A 14,814-nucleotide genomic window follows, 5' to 3' on the forward strand; every position below is an offset into this window, starting at 1 on the left:
AACTTTCTGCTTTGAAACATATGTCGCACTAGTGTGATAGGTTATTCCACAGACTTTTTAGATGATATTTTGGTGCACATTTTTGGGGTTTGCATATTACAAAAACTTGCTATAGAAAAAAAATACCTGAAATGCATTTGTTCTAATTGTTTGCCATTTGTTTCCAATAAACAAGGAGAAAAAAAGATTTGTATTCAGATCGGTTACTAAGTTAAAGCCATATTTGTCATGAAAAAACCCTCAATGTATAATAGATTAGGTAGACTACATATACCAAGGGTAAATAGTGCAGAAAGGAGACATCACTGAAATGAAAAAAAAAAAAAAAAATGCTCTGGAGCTGAAGGTGATTAGGGGGAAAAAGGCCCAGGAACTCAAATGGTTAAACAAGAAGCAGCCATCATTTGCACTGAATAGGTAACTGAAGCCCAATACACCTACCTTGATAATCCTCTTCTGGCACTTAATAATAACAAACAAGTACCAGTTAACCTCTGAAATTTTATTCACAACTATTGCATTACAAAGACTTTCGCAATGCATTTTGCATTTAAAGTGACAACCCATTTTAAAAACATGGCATTTTTTTTAAATCGAGTCTGCCCACTAAAATTAAATGGGCAAAAAGTGCATGTGACTTGCCACAAGTTCCATAGATGTGTGCAACACAGGAACAATACAATTTCTCTTCTAAGAAAGTTTGACTCCTATCTTTTACAGTTATAACTGAATAATTCCCATTTCGGCAATATGAAAAACCTGTCTCAGTGTAACAGGTATGTTATACAGGATCACAGACCACCTGAAATGCTAATTATATACAGTTTAATAGCAAATATTTAGAAAATTATTCCCTCAATGGAAGGCCAAAAGAGGTACACACTATTACAAAGGCAAAACAGTCATCAATGGTGTACTGGTTTATTGAGTATTATACAAGCTAACCATGTCTGTGTAGCCCTCTCAAATTCTCAGTAGAAAGCCAAGTGAACCTACACAGAAAACAAAATTGCACAAATGTTCCAGATGTAGATGTCACAGCATCAGGACAGACAGAGGAGCTTGGCACTGATCTGAAGACTAAGAGGTCATAAAAGTAATATTTTTTTTCTTTTTTTTTTCTTTTATACATAATTTAAAAATATCACATCCCCCATGATGAAGGCTGGTGTATCTTTTCTTATTACAGCCACAAATCAATATCTTATCCACTTGATAACACTTTCCAGAAGTATTTAGCCCCTCACTTACAGCTTAAGATAAAAAATATCTTTGCATCAAGACCACAAACATTCCGGCCACTTGTGGTCCCATTACCTGTAGAGCCACTCTTTTACCTAATCTCTATTTGCATTGACTTGCTAGTGGTAATGATAAATATTTTGTCTGCTAAAATGATTTTTTTTTTTTTTTCTCAAAAAGAAAATATTTTCAAACATTGTATTAGTGTTATATACTATATAAACACCCTGGCAATATACATTTTTGGTGGAATGTTTCACCAAAGAAAAAAATAAATAAAATGAAATAAGTCAGAGGATGGAGGAGAAAAACGCAACTGAAACGGAATTATCAATTTAATCAAGTTCTGGATTAAACTCAGGAGAGATTTTAAAAGATCTCTAGATGTGCAAAAATGAGCAGTTTTTGACCGCAGACATTGTAATTTAACAAAACAGATGTTTTTAAATGAGCCAAGGCCACTAAATGGCTTTAGAAATCCATTAGGCCTTAACCCAAAGCAAGGGTCTGTTTGAGTAAAGCCAAACAATACAAAACACCAACTAAAACTGACTTTCTGAAAAACTTCTAGGCTGTGGCTCTGGTGAATGGAATAGCTGCAATATCCAATAGATGACCATGTGCAAATCTGAGAAGTCCTTTCTTTGCCTCTTTGTTTAATCATCTTCCTCATCTTCCTCCTCTTCTTCATAGCTTTCTTCAAAGCCTTCACTGTCTCCTTGGTCATCGTCACCTTCTATGGTAGAATCCCACTGTGGGTGATTTTCTGGTACTGGTTTAGCTTCATGAACCTCCAGCTATGAAAATGAGCAGACCGTTAGCTCTATACAATGCTTGATGAGAGAACTTTGCGCAATTTGTTAGAGAAATGTTTTCTTAAAAGCAGGCTTGTGGCACGGTGGCCATATGTAAGGTAAATAAAAGCCCAACATGGACTATAATCTAGGCCAAAATAAGCAAAGTTAGTCAAACGGAAAACATAAAAGTAGCACAACAAAAGGACTTTTGTACTCAATGTAAAAAAACATTTTCTCTTTGGTGACTGTTTTGTATTGTCAAACTGTGTCTCAATAGACAAATAGGGGACTTTTGAGGTGTCAATATGTTGTATTCATCAGCTTGATAATAATTAAGCAACTCAGGGTTATTTTGCTGCCAGGGTGTTCAGTGTAATCCTGAACTCTACTTTTGGCCCCACATTCAATCACTGTCCAAATCTTATAAAAGGGATTAGCTCTTGGGACAAAAAGCTAACTACAGCGCTTGCTGAATAATGGTTAATGATATCAAATATATACCCCAATGGTTATATTAGTGACTGTATGAATAATAAATAGCAAATAATTAAATCATAGTGACAAACAATGTTAAATAAATAATAAAACGTGACTGGTCATATATAAAAAGAGTCCAATAGACAAGTTTGGAATGCATAGCGGCATTACGTCAGTCAGTTGGAATGCAAGCAGGGAGCACCGCTCGCCACTCTGCAGAGAGGACGCGCAGCCCGCAGCAGCCGACCACTGACCACCACTGCTTGTCTTATTTGTGCATTCCTATACCTTTTAACCCATTAATGGGTAATAAACTATTCTTAGTGATACTGCACTATCTGGAGCTTCTTTTTTCCTTTTATAAATGGCCAATACCATGGTGTGATGAGAAGCCAGGTACCAGTCCAGACCAGCCCAGAGGAAAGAAGGGGGAACCCATCCCAGCCCGGGGGCACCAAAGCACGAAAGGTCCTAGTGCTGTAAAGCATATAGGACCCACTGGTTCTGGTAAGTAATTTCATCTACCCACAAATCACTGCAGAACGGATTGATGTCACTGAATTATATGGACACTCATGTTTGAGCACTTGCACCTTTGAAAACGCTGAACCACACAGTCACTAAGGACTTTTGATCATTTTGAGCACTAAAGTCACTTTAATAAATCTATTGGATTCTTTATATATGACCAGTCACGTTTTATTATTTATTTAACATTGTTTGTCACTATGATTGATTGATTTATTTGCTCTTTATTACTCATACAGTCACTAATATAACCATTGGGGTATATATTTGAGATCATAAACCATTATTCAGCAAGCGCTGTAGTTAGCTTTTTGTCCCAAGAGCTAATCCCTTTTATTTCCATTTACCACCTATAGCTGTTGCTGCACCATTCACTTTATCCAATATACATACATAATTTATTCCTTTATTCCCCTTATCCATATACCATTTATACCCTTGGCGCGGGGAATATACTCTGGTATATTTTTTTACAACACTGTCCAAATCTTGCCGTCTCAACCTCTGCAACATCTCCAAAATACACCCCTTTTGAACCATCGACACCACAAAGCTTCTTATTCACTACCTGGCCATCTCTTGCCTCGACTACCGCAACTCCCTCTTTTCTGGCTTACCTTTACATAGGCCTTTCAGTCAATTGTGAATGCTGCTGCTAGACTTATCCACTTTACCAACTGTTCAATGACTGCTACCCCTCTCAGACTATCCCTCCACTAGCTTCTGCTCACCCAACAAAAATATTCTAAAACTGACAACTCAGCATTAATTAACACTGGTCATTTAGGCATAGGTGAACTGTCACAGCTCTGGTAACAATAACTCTGCAAGGAATCCCCAGATATCCTGGAGTGACCTGAAACACAGTACTTTGCTAACAAGAACACAGATGGGTTTTCACTGCAGAATGCAGGACCATTGCAGAGAGAACACCAGTATACTTCATGACCTGGGAAAACCTGCATTCTTGGCTAACTGGAAAGACTTTCAGGATATCCAAAAACCAGCCTGAATCTACTAGTAGCTGCTAATAGCAGAAAAAAAGTAGATGCTAAGCAAAAATGAGCAGGGGTGAGGTGGGAGGGGCTATAGCCTCAAGGGGGCTGGACCTCAGTTTTCTATATGCCTAATGTCCCATTTCTCCTGTAGGTGGCAATACAACCCTTGGTTTCCTAATTGTCATCAAACTATGACCCAAAATCTCAAATGGATAATAGAGAAATCATATTCATTTCATAACTACATTTTTAAAAAGTGTACCTTTGCAATTTGTTTGAAAATAAACTTATTGTGTACCTTATCATATATTATAGTTAATTCTCTGTTTTAAATGAAAAAATAGACTGCTTTACCTTCAAAGGTTTAATCTGATCCAAACCCATATAAGAATCCGACCTTAAAAACATTGTATATTGATAATTTCCAGGTTTACTAGGTGCAGGGAATTTAAGCTCAACCTACAAAATAAATATATCATATATTACAAACCAACACAGATATGTACATCTATTGAATTTCAAAACAGAATTATGCGATAAATACCTGAATCCGGATACTGCTAACATTCACCCAGATAGCATTAAAGTAATTATAGATCCAGCATAAAAATCATTGGAAATGCCTGTTTGCTATCTAGGTGGATGTTAGCAGTATCGTGATTCGGGTATACGGTGACCAGCCTGCGAACATTCAGGAATTACTACTTTGCTGTATTTGACTCCCTGTAATAGGGGTAAATAAAGTCTGGTGAGTGTGCTGTGCATTTAGATGTTGGTGGAAAGGACATCACTTTGTCTTCACTCACAGTGGATGTTTACTGCACTTTAACTGGATGTATTTTGGACTTTGATGTGGGTAATATTTCTAATTATAGTCCTTTAAATCAATTTGGTGATAATTTAACATTTTTTTTGTGATTTTATCGATGTTTGAAGTCACTTTGGGAGCGCAGTTACCATTATCAATTATCACAAAAGCAGAATTATATATGAAAAGTTTACAATGGACTTTCACCTTAAAATGAAAGTTACCCTCATAAGCTTCCTCACCCAGCCTGCAACTAAACAGTGTTTTGTTTTTTTTTGCATTCCTTTTTATCTTCAACTTACTGATCACACAAATGTACAGTGAAACTGAGCTATAGTTTAGCAGGATTTCTCAAAACATGAACATTTTCAAGGGTTCCTCTGTGGTTAAAAGGTCATGAAAGGCTGCTCCATGGTGTAATAAAATTGATCATTAAGAGGGAAAATTATATATGATTGTTTTGCTTACTGTACCATCTAACTCTTCAAGTCTAATAAGAGACACAGCTATTCAGAAACAGTTGGAGTATGCTTCCACCTTCAGGGGCACTGGACACTGGCAAACAAACGTTGAAAGACACAATCCAAAACAAACACCAAAAAGGTAGAGCAATGTAACTAAGAGATGAGGGAGAAAGACCACACAACCTCCTATGGTCAACAACGAGATCACTTTTCCTATGATCAAAATCTATGGGTGAAAAGGCCCAAGCTTTATACTTTTTGACACTTGAAAGCAATGCCCCCAAAAAGAATAAAGATGCCTGGCCAGACATCCACTTTCTCTAGGAGATATACAAAGTAGAGAGTACCTCTACCCCCCCCCCCCCCTTCAGGCTGGTGCAGGTAATATCAGAAGGCAGGAGGATGGGCAAGACCTAACACCTGGCAGTTGTTGCTGGGGCCTGAAAGAAACCCCTGCAGGATTAGTCTGCCTGACTCAGAACATGGAACCTAAAGTCATCTCAACTGCCCTGGTCCAACTAGCAACCACAGCCATGAAGTGAGAAGCAGGTACTTTATCCAAACTGCACAGAACATTTACCAGCTTAATAACCGGACTGAAGAAGGGATCTTAAGAGGCTATGGATCAGCGCCAGTAGGAAAGCCTAAATGCAGATGATCAGGTGACATAAGGGGCCCTGGGCATATACTGTCCCAAACAGGGAGTACCTGCAGCAGGATTCCAATGTGAGCGGTATGCTGTCAATCCAAGGAAACACAGGGCATGTCATGCAGAAGATAGGGCACAATCCTCTGTTTCTGGGATGGAGATTACAGGTTGAAGGGAGCCAGAAGGTAATGCAATGTCTCTAAGAAAGACCACACAGTTAAGATCAGTTGAACCTCTTCAAGGAAGGCCATTCTCAGTGTGCCACAATGGACATGCCAAGAAAAAACACTAGGGTGGACATATAGCCCAGTATATCATGTAGAAAGAGGTGTATTTGAAAAACCATGATGGATCAGGTCCCAGTTAGGGGCACGGCACAGCACCCGAAAATGCATCTAGATGAACAAATCGCACCTTATTGCGGAAGGCTTAACAGAGGGTTAGCAGGCCGAGTGGCATGCTAAGTGTTAAGAGCATGTCCAAAGAGGCAACATCTCTTGAAGGGTAAAAAATGAGTTGTTCCTTAGATGTCTCGCCAGTGTTCTACACACCTAACCAGAGTCCCCTGCACATTTGCAGGAAAAATGTTCAGAGGCTGAACATCATGATCAGAGGCAGAAGCCATCACAACTAACGTACAAGGCTCCAAACATATGCAATCCAGTCACTCTATGAGATTTTATCTATTCTGACATGCTTTCACGGATCAAAGTTACTGTCAACAGAGGAGAGACCAGTTCAAACTGGGATCAAAGGAAAGAATTCCCCTTCCTGTCAGTGAAGTGCTTAAAGCGGAGCTCCACCCAAAAAGTGAAACTCCGCTGGTCTGCCTCCTCCCCGCCTCCACTGCCACAGTCCAAAGGCCCAGAATTATTAATGGGCTCAAGAGAGTTGGAGACAGACTCTGCAGGCGATGGAGCTGGAGTGTGTTTAGTGCCTGTGTGAGCAAAATGCTCCAGCAACTGCACAAAAATAATTAAGACGACTATAGTGGACATGAAAGTATCTATGAACATGGGGAGGCCCTGATAATGCGATAACGGCACAGATATCAGTTCTGTTTAGGGATACCAGAAGGGTGAACGGCCCTAGAAAAAACAGGCGAGTATGGGCCAAGGTCACTTGGGACAGTAGGACTGTCCTCTGTGTTTCTTTGGGAAACGTAACCAGTATATTCAGGTCTAGGAAGCACCATAATGTAGTGCCCAGTGCCTGTAGGTCACATTCCAGGATAGTCCTGCAATCATCCTGTCCAGCAGTGTTCAAGTACGGCCTCCAAAGCCATTGCCGAGGAATCTGGATAGTTGCGTAAAGAGAACTCATATTGTAGAGGAATCATGACTAAAGAAAAGTCAATTTTGAATGCTGAAAACCAAAAAAAAAAAAAAAGGAAAGCAAAAGGGTTAGACCAGAGGTCCTCAAACTACGGCCCGCCAGGGTCCTGAACCAGGCCCGCCGGCCGGGATGTATTTTTTTTCCAGAGCTTTTTGCAGAGCACTGCGCCCTAGCCCGCCCATTTGTGTGACAATAGTGAAATAAAATTCGCTATTGTCACACGGATCCTCCTCCTGGCCAATCAGGAAGCAGGTCTCAGACCCGAAAGGCGAACTCATGCCATTGGCCGAGGAGGAGGCGGGAGGACTCGAGGAGACTCCGCCGCCGCTGCAGGTAAGTGCACTGACTGGTCTCTGCATTGAAGGGGGCACGGCACGCTGATCTCCCTGCATTGAAAGGGGGGGCACGCTGATCTCTCTGCATTGAAAGGGGGGGCACGCTGGTCTCTGTGCATTGAAAGGGGGGGGCATGCTGGTCTCTGTGCATTGAAAGGGGGCACGATGGTCTCTCTGCATTGAAAGGGGGCACGATGGTCTCTCTGCATGTGAAAGGGGGCACGATGGTCTCTCTGCATGTGAAAGGGGGCACGATGGTCTCTCTGCATGTGAAAGGGGGCACGATGGTCTCTCTGCATTTAATTTGTTCATATTTTTTTTCAAACTATAGTCCGGCCCCCAACAGTGTCTGAGGGACCGTGAACTGGCCCCCTGTTTAAAAAGTTTGAGGACCCCTAGGTTAGACAGTAGAGCAGAGAACAGATACCCATCCTACTAGAAAAAGGAAAAAAAAAAAAAAAAGAAGAAGAAGAGCAGGTTATATTGAACCGTTTAACCTTTGTGCAATACATTTTTGTTACGTTGGCGCCTCTTTCCCTTTCATGTCCTTGATACATTGGGGGCTTTTTTCGGTGGGAGTATTCCGGTGGGAGCATCCATCATCTATCTGACCCCTGGATATCCAATGTGAATCATTACCTCAGTCTGGTAAGGGACATATTCATCGGTGGTGGTGGTGGATCTGTCCTGCCTGTTGGAGCCTACCATTCCTATTTCTTCATACCACACTAGTGTTTATACCGCAGTTCGGTAAGGGGCTCTCTTATCGGTGGAGGATTACTTTGTCTGCTTTTTGCTGCACAAGCCTACATTATTTTTCTTTGTGGTAATGAGTATTTAGAAGTTTGAGTGTTGGTTCACACTTTATCTACACCTCTGCCTATTTGACCTTTAATTCTGGACTCCACGCCATTCACTTCCGGGAGTTTAACCATTGATATTCACAATCAAGTTGTTGAGATCCTGATTTGAACCCTGCTTCATTTACTACACGTTCTAGTAAGCACATTACCATAAGGGAGTTTGGATTGTCATCAATTATCACAACACATCATTTTTTCACACCAAATTTGGACTATTATAGATTTTTATTTGGCTAGAGACTACTTTGATCACAATTTTTCTTTACCTATCAGTTGGTACAAGGACTTTCATTTATGGTTTGATTAGCGCGACTTGTTTTATTTGTATTTGGTTAAGGGTGTGGTCACACTTGAAGTTGCAGCTATTTTTGTGTCATTTCCACTAGCGCGGTTATTATTATATCACATATAGGTTATATTGAGGCTGGCTTTTTCTGTTCATCAGTGTCCAGTTCTCTTGAAGGTGGCAGGCCAATGACTAGCCCATGCACAAACGTATGCATTTCTGGAAAGTATGAACATTTAAAACCTGTGCATATTATACATTATATATCCACAAACATCTAAAACAACAGTTTGGCACCAGACCAAAAGGCAACACTGTTAATTACATTACAAGTGCATTTCTAATGTACTTTCTTGGATTTGTTTAGTTGTTGCCACATATTAACATATGACAGCTCATGATATTGAAAACAAAATAAGAAAGAAAAAAAAAAGCTACAGCACACTACTTTTCTCTATGCGTCTATTCTTGTATACACACACATAAAAACATCACGTACATGTAGCATACAGTGCATCAAATACGGCACCAAAATAACATACCTTCTAAGAAAGCAATAAATAATAAATATTTCTCTATTTGGGGCATGGTCACACCACATGCCGTGCATTGTTTTTTTTCTGCATCAAAAAGGCATGGGAAGTAAATTATATGGGCTCCAATGACATAGTTCACACTAGAAGAGCATTCCAGTGCCAAAAAAAAAAAAAAAAAATTGTACACAAGGCACAGGCACTTATCTGCATCTGCATGTGTTTTGTCACACATCCACTTGCTATTTGTCTCATTAAGAAACCTTGTGAAAAAAACGCATATATCTAATATGTAAGTAACTGTGCTATAGTTACACTTTTTATACGTCTATATTTCAAAACGAACTCTGTCATCATTTGATGCAGATATGTGCCTGTGACTCATAACTCAAACAATTTCCATATTTTAGCTATATGCCTGACCAGCTTCTGGATTACACACACTATTTGTGTGTGTACCCAAGCATTCATCCATCCTCTCCCGTGGCTCATCTCTCACCACGTTTTTAGTATCTCTGGATATCTGCATTGAATCGAACAGCGTGATATTTTGTTAAGGAGGTATATATAGTTCCAAAAAAATGGATTTTTGTAAAATCTTACCGTAAAATCCTTTTCTCTTAGCTCATTGACAGACGTAGTCCTCGGTGATACAGCACCTTCGGGTTATGTTGCCTCCACAGGAGCAGGACTAGACAGGAAATTAAAATGCTCTGGCCACACCCTAGGGGCAGTCCCAGAGGGTATATCCTCTCGCTCTCTGCCTCAGCAAATCAGTTATGTCAAAAAGCAGTCTTTAGAGATTTTAACCCAACCCAACTCAAAAACAGAGGGGCGGGGACTACGTCTGTCAATGAGCTAAGAGAAAAGGATTTTACGGTAAGATTTTACAAAAATCCATTTTTCTCTATCGCTCATTGACAGACGTAGTCCTCGGTGATACAGCACCTTCGGGACGTCCCAGAGCAGTATCACAAATGAGGGGTGGGAAAATGGAAATCAAATCCCAATCTAGAAGGCCCAACCGGTGCCAACTAGAAGTTTACAATGCTCATCCTTAATGATGAGACTCAACAAAAAAGAAAACATTTATTTTTTTTTTTTTCAAACAGAAAAAAACCCTTGAGGTAGACCACCGGTCTCCTCAAATTGCGGCCTGCAAAACCTTGCGGCCAAATGAGGCATCCGCCGATGCCGTCACATCAATTTTATAGAATTTTGTAAAGGTATGTACCGACGACCAGGTGGCCGCCTTACATACCTGGACCACTGACGCCTGATGGCGAAAGGCCCAGGAGGTACTGAGCGCTCGAGTGGAGTGCGCCCTAACAGGGAACGGAGGACTCTGACCCCTAATAGAATAAGCCTGTACCACCGTCTGTCTAATCCATTTGGCAATGGTCGCGGCAGATGCAGGCAAACCCTTTCTGGGGCCATCCGTGATCACAAAAAGTGAATCCGTCTTACGGAATGATTCCGTAGCTTTCAGGTATACCCTGATTGCCCGAACCACATCCAAGGAATGCAACGCATGTTCCTGATGATGCTTGGGCTGAGGACACAAGGAAGGTAGTACAATATCTTCATTCAGATGAAAATCTGAAACCACCTTAGGTCGAAAGGATGGCTTAGGATGAAGTACTACCTTATCCCTATGAATCACTAGGTATGGGGACTGGCATGATCATGCAGCCAGTTCTGACACCCTGCGAGCAGAAGTGATAGCCACCAAGAAGGCCACCTTCTGGGATAAAGTAAGCAAGGGAATCTCCCTGATGTTTTCAAAGGGAGGTTTCTGTAGAACTGACAAAACTAAATTAAGATCCCAGGGCGGTAAGGGCGCGCGGACTGGTGGAGCCAGGTGCCGCACCCCCTGGATGAAATTCCGCACCAAGGACTTGGTAGCTAAAGGTTTCTGAAAGAAGATTGCTAATGCTGAAACTTGACCCTTGATGGTGCTCAAGGCTAGCTTCTGCTCAACCCCTTGTTGCAAAAAAGCCAATATTCGAGTCACCGAATAGGTACGTGGAGGAAATCCTAAAGATTCGCACCACGCAATATAAGTCTTCCATGTGTGATAATAGACCTTGCTGGAAGTCGCTTTCCTTGCTTTAATAAGGGTAGGAATGACTGAAGCAGACAAACCTCTGTCCTTCAGTACTTGGGTCTCAATGGCCAGGCCATTAAAACCAGCGACTGTAAAGCACGATGGTAAATTGGTCCTTGAGACCACAGACACTCCCTGAGACGAAGTTCCCACGGAACGTCTGCGACTAGCATGTCCAAGTCGGCCAGGCCGGCTTGACGAGGCCAGCCTAGAATTTCTAGGACCACTGGCCCTGATTGGATCTGAACCAGGCGTCCCTAGAGCTATCTGGCCCCGACCATCCGAGAAAGTCTGGTCGTTTTCTGTTCCCACACATTTATCAGATACCTGATTCCTATCAGGAAGGGTGATCTTTTCTGGTTGAACCTCAGGGACCGAAGTCACCCGACTAGAGGCTTCTTGGCCTGTCTGGTCAACCAGATCCGATTCCTGTGGGGAATTGGGACTAATCTTAGGAAAAGGTAAAGGAAAAGATCTATTCAGGGAACGGTGACCACCGCTCCCTGTAGTACTTAAATGTTGGAAGGGAAGAATCGCACCGGTAGTAGTAGTTGATGCTCGATCTAATGTCCTGAATACCGGTGAAAACGTCCCCCCACCCTGAAACCGGGTGGGGGCGCACCTTCAGGCTGTGTACTCCTTTGCTTCGGGTTTGGCTGAGTTGGTCCTCTGTTTGTCCGACCAGCCCTTCTTGAACCCTCCTGGAGGAGTCTTGCCTTTCCCGCTTGTTCCAGCCGGGCGCCCTTTATGGGCGGTAAAGAAAGGTCCTCGCTTGTTGCGAGGTCCCTTAGCTTTAGCAGCCTGTGGCAAAAAAGTGCTCTTGTCCTTAGTAGCATCCTTAATGATTTCATCTAGGGTGGCCCCAAATAGACGATTCCCCTGAAAGGGGAGATTTGTCAAGGTCTTTTTGGAACCTAGGTCAGCTGACCAGCATTTTAACCACAGCACACGTCTGAGGATAACCGCTGACATAGATGCATGCCCTAATAGGGGAGTAGTGTCCAAGGCTGCGTCACAGATAAACTGTAGCCCTTGTATAATCTGTTCCATCAAATCAGATGTCTCCTGGGGAATATCTTTTCCCCTAAGGTCTTGGCGTACCATTCTCGCCCATTCCGTAAGTGTCTGGGAAACTAGACCAATAACAATTACTGGTCTAAATGCTGACCCTATCAGAGAGAAGATAGTGCGGGACTCTGCTTCCATCTTTCGATCCACCGGATCCTTAAAGGACGAAGTGTCCGCCACTGGGATAACCGTGGCTTTATTCAGCCTGGAAATAGGTGGATCCACCACTGGTGGTACCGTCCATTTCTTAATGATGGATTCCTAAAACGGATAGCGTCTAGCAATACGCTTGGAAATAGTAAAGGTACGTTTAGAATGCTCCCATTCTCCTTTAATCTTATTACCAAAACACTTGGGTACAGGAAAAACCTTCACCGTTTTGATGGGCTTGTTAGTACCAAAAGGAATCTCTGTTTCAGTTGCTTCTGCTGGTAAAACCTCAAGTTTTAAGGTTTCCTGCACTGCCACAACTAGTGCGTCCACCAATGCTTCTTCCTGAATTATAGCGGGAGAAGAAACGTCCTCCTCACTGTCTGAGGGAGCTTTACCTGAGGTAACAGCCCTTGCAGAGGGAGCTGCAACTGCAGTGACCATCTCTGAATCTGAGTCAGAGGTGTCAGATAGTATAGGGGTAGGCGGGGGTCGCTTCCTTGACCCTCGTCCCTGACAGGCCGCCTCCACCCGAGCCACCATAGACTCCAAAATTGCTGTAAATGCCTCTACACTCTGTGCACCGGCGGGTCCCGTGGCCCCCTCGAGGGAAACAGGTGGGGGAATATGTGTGGCAGGGTCCATGATTATTCCAGTAGCTTCCTGGATAATATAATTCAAAAATAAAAAACTTTTTTTTTTTTTCAGACCCCCAGCGCCACAAAAGCCCCTTAGTGTTACCTGCTAGGGATCCCTATCGATCGAGAGAGAGAGAGAGAGATAGACCCCCAGGCTCACCACTTGATGCTCAGAGTTTAACTGCAACAGGTACAGCGCTGTCTTGACAAACAGGAAGTCTTTTGGCTGGCTGCCCAGGAAGAAAGGAGGCGGCTCCGCCCCTCTGCACGCCTTCCGGCGCCTCCCCTAGCTCCACGAGGTGTTTGGATCACCTCAAACATGGCCGCCCCCATGCTGGAGACACGAGGCTACGCCAAAATGGCGGCTCGTGCAATCCAGCAAATAAAAATGGCGGCGGCCTGTACCGAATAGCGGTGTGCTGCAGGGCACACAACACTCTCTCTGCATGGGGATTTGGCGTGGTTGGCGGTACCGGCCCTGGCGGACCGCATGGCCGTTCGGAAGGCCTGCTTATAGCTGGAGATCTGATTTAGGAAGGCAGTCTACATGTCCGTGGCTTCTGACTGGTAGGTACCTTATTCTTATCACAGTAAGATTCCCAGAATGCCACTGATTACAATGTTTTAAACATGTATACAATTAGATTGTTAGCTCCCAAACCAAGCCTCCTGGCTCTTTGCACATAAAATCACACTCAAAGTAGGGGGATCTGTGTCATGTTATAGGATAGAGGGGGACTCTATCTTACCATACAGAGAGGGGCCCGCGTTCACCACAAGACCCGTCAGGGGAAAAGGGGGAACATACTACTCACCATACCGGAACCAGGCGGGCACCAACTCCTGACAGTACCCCTCTCCACCGGGGCGGGAGGGCTGTCGACCGATACGGACGCCGTGACTCGTGGTCTTTGGCGTTTCAGCGAGACGTTTTAACTCGCGGGGTCAGTCCCTTAATGGGACTTTGTCGCGGCCGACCCAGCGCGGAGCTATGGCCTGCACGCGCTCGTAGGCTGAACTGGGGTGACCACCGGATCTCAACATCCAGCCCGTCGCCCAGTTCAGCTTTCTTGCTTGAAGATCTCACAGGAACACTGGAGAAAAAAAAAGCTGTCTAAAAAATCTTTTAAGAAAAAAATCTTGCCAGGACCGAAGATCCCAGCAAGGTATCTAGGTCCTTACTCCTAACTAGACAGAAAATAACTGATTTGCTGAGGCAGAGAGCGAGAGGATATACCCTCTGGGACTGCCCCTAGGGTGTGGCCAGAGCATTTTAATTTCCTGTCTAGTCCTGCTCCTGTGGAGGCAACATAACCCGAAGGTGCTGTATCACCGAGGACTACGTCTGTCAATGAGCGATAGAGAAATATATTTTATTATACCTTTTATCAAAATTCCATGAATACATAAGATGAATTGGACTATGTACTAGAGCTATTTACTAGAGCTACTTTATTCAATTCCTTTTCTCCCTCTTTAATCTACTATCAGCTCCCGCACTAGTTCCGCCAGAAAGTTTTTGGGCTCTTTTTCCGG

At 43.0% G+C, this 14,814-nt stretch overlaps 1 protein-coding gene across 1 annotated transcript in view; it reads right to left on the minus strand.

Annotated features, from left to right (window-relative positions):
- Positions 1 to 487: 487 nt before the first annotated feature.
- Positions 488 to 14,814, minus strand: part of SEC63 (SEC63 homolog, protein translocation regulator) — a 105,901-nt gene continuing 91,574 nt past the window's right edge. The window contains exons 20-21 of the mRNA XM_082249927.1: positions 4,397 to 4,501; positions 488 to 2,039 (exon numbers count right to left, since the gene is read on the minus strand). Coding sequence (XP_082106053.1) covers positions 1,899 to 2,039; positions 4,397 to 4,501 — 246 coding nt within the window. The 3' untranslated portion in view covers positions 488 to 1,898. The remainder of the gene's footprint in view (positions 2,040 to 4,396; positions 4,502 to 14,814) is intronic.

This window comes from Pelophylax lessonae (assembly GCF_965119305.1).
Source record: "Pelophylax lessonae genome assembly, chromosome: 3".
NCBI classification, from domain to species: Eukaryota; Metazoa; Chordata; class Amphibia; order Anura; family Ranidae; genus Pelophylax; species Pelophylax lessonae.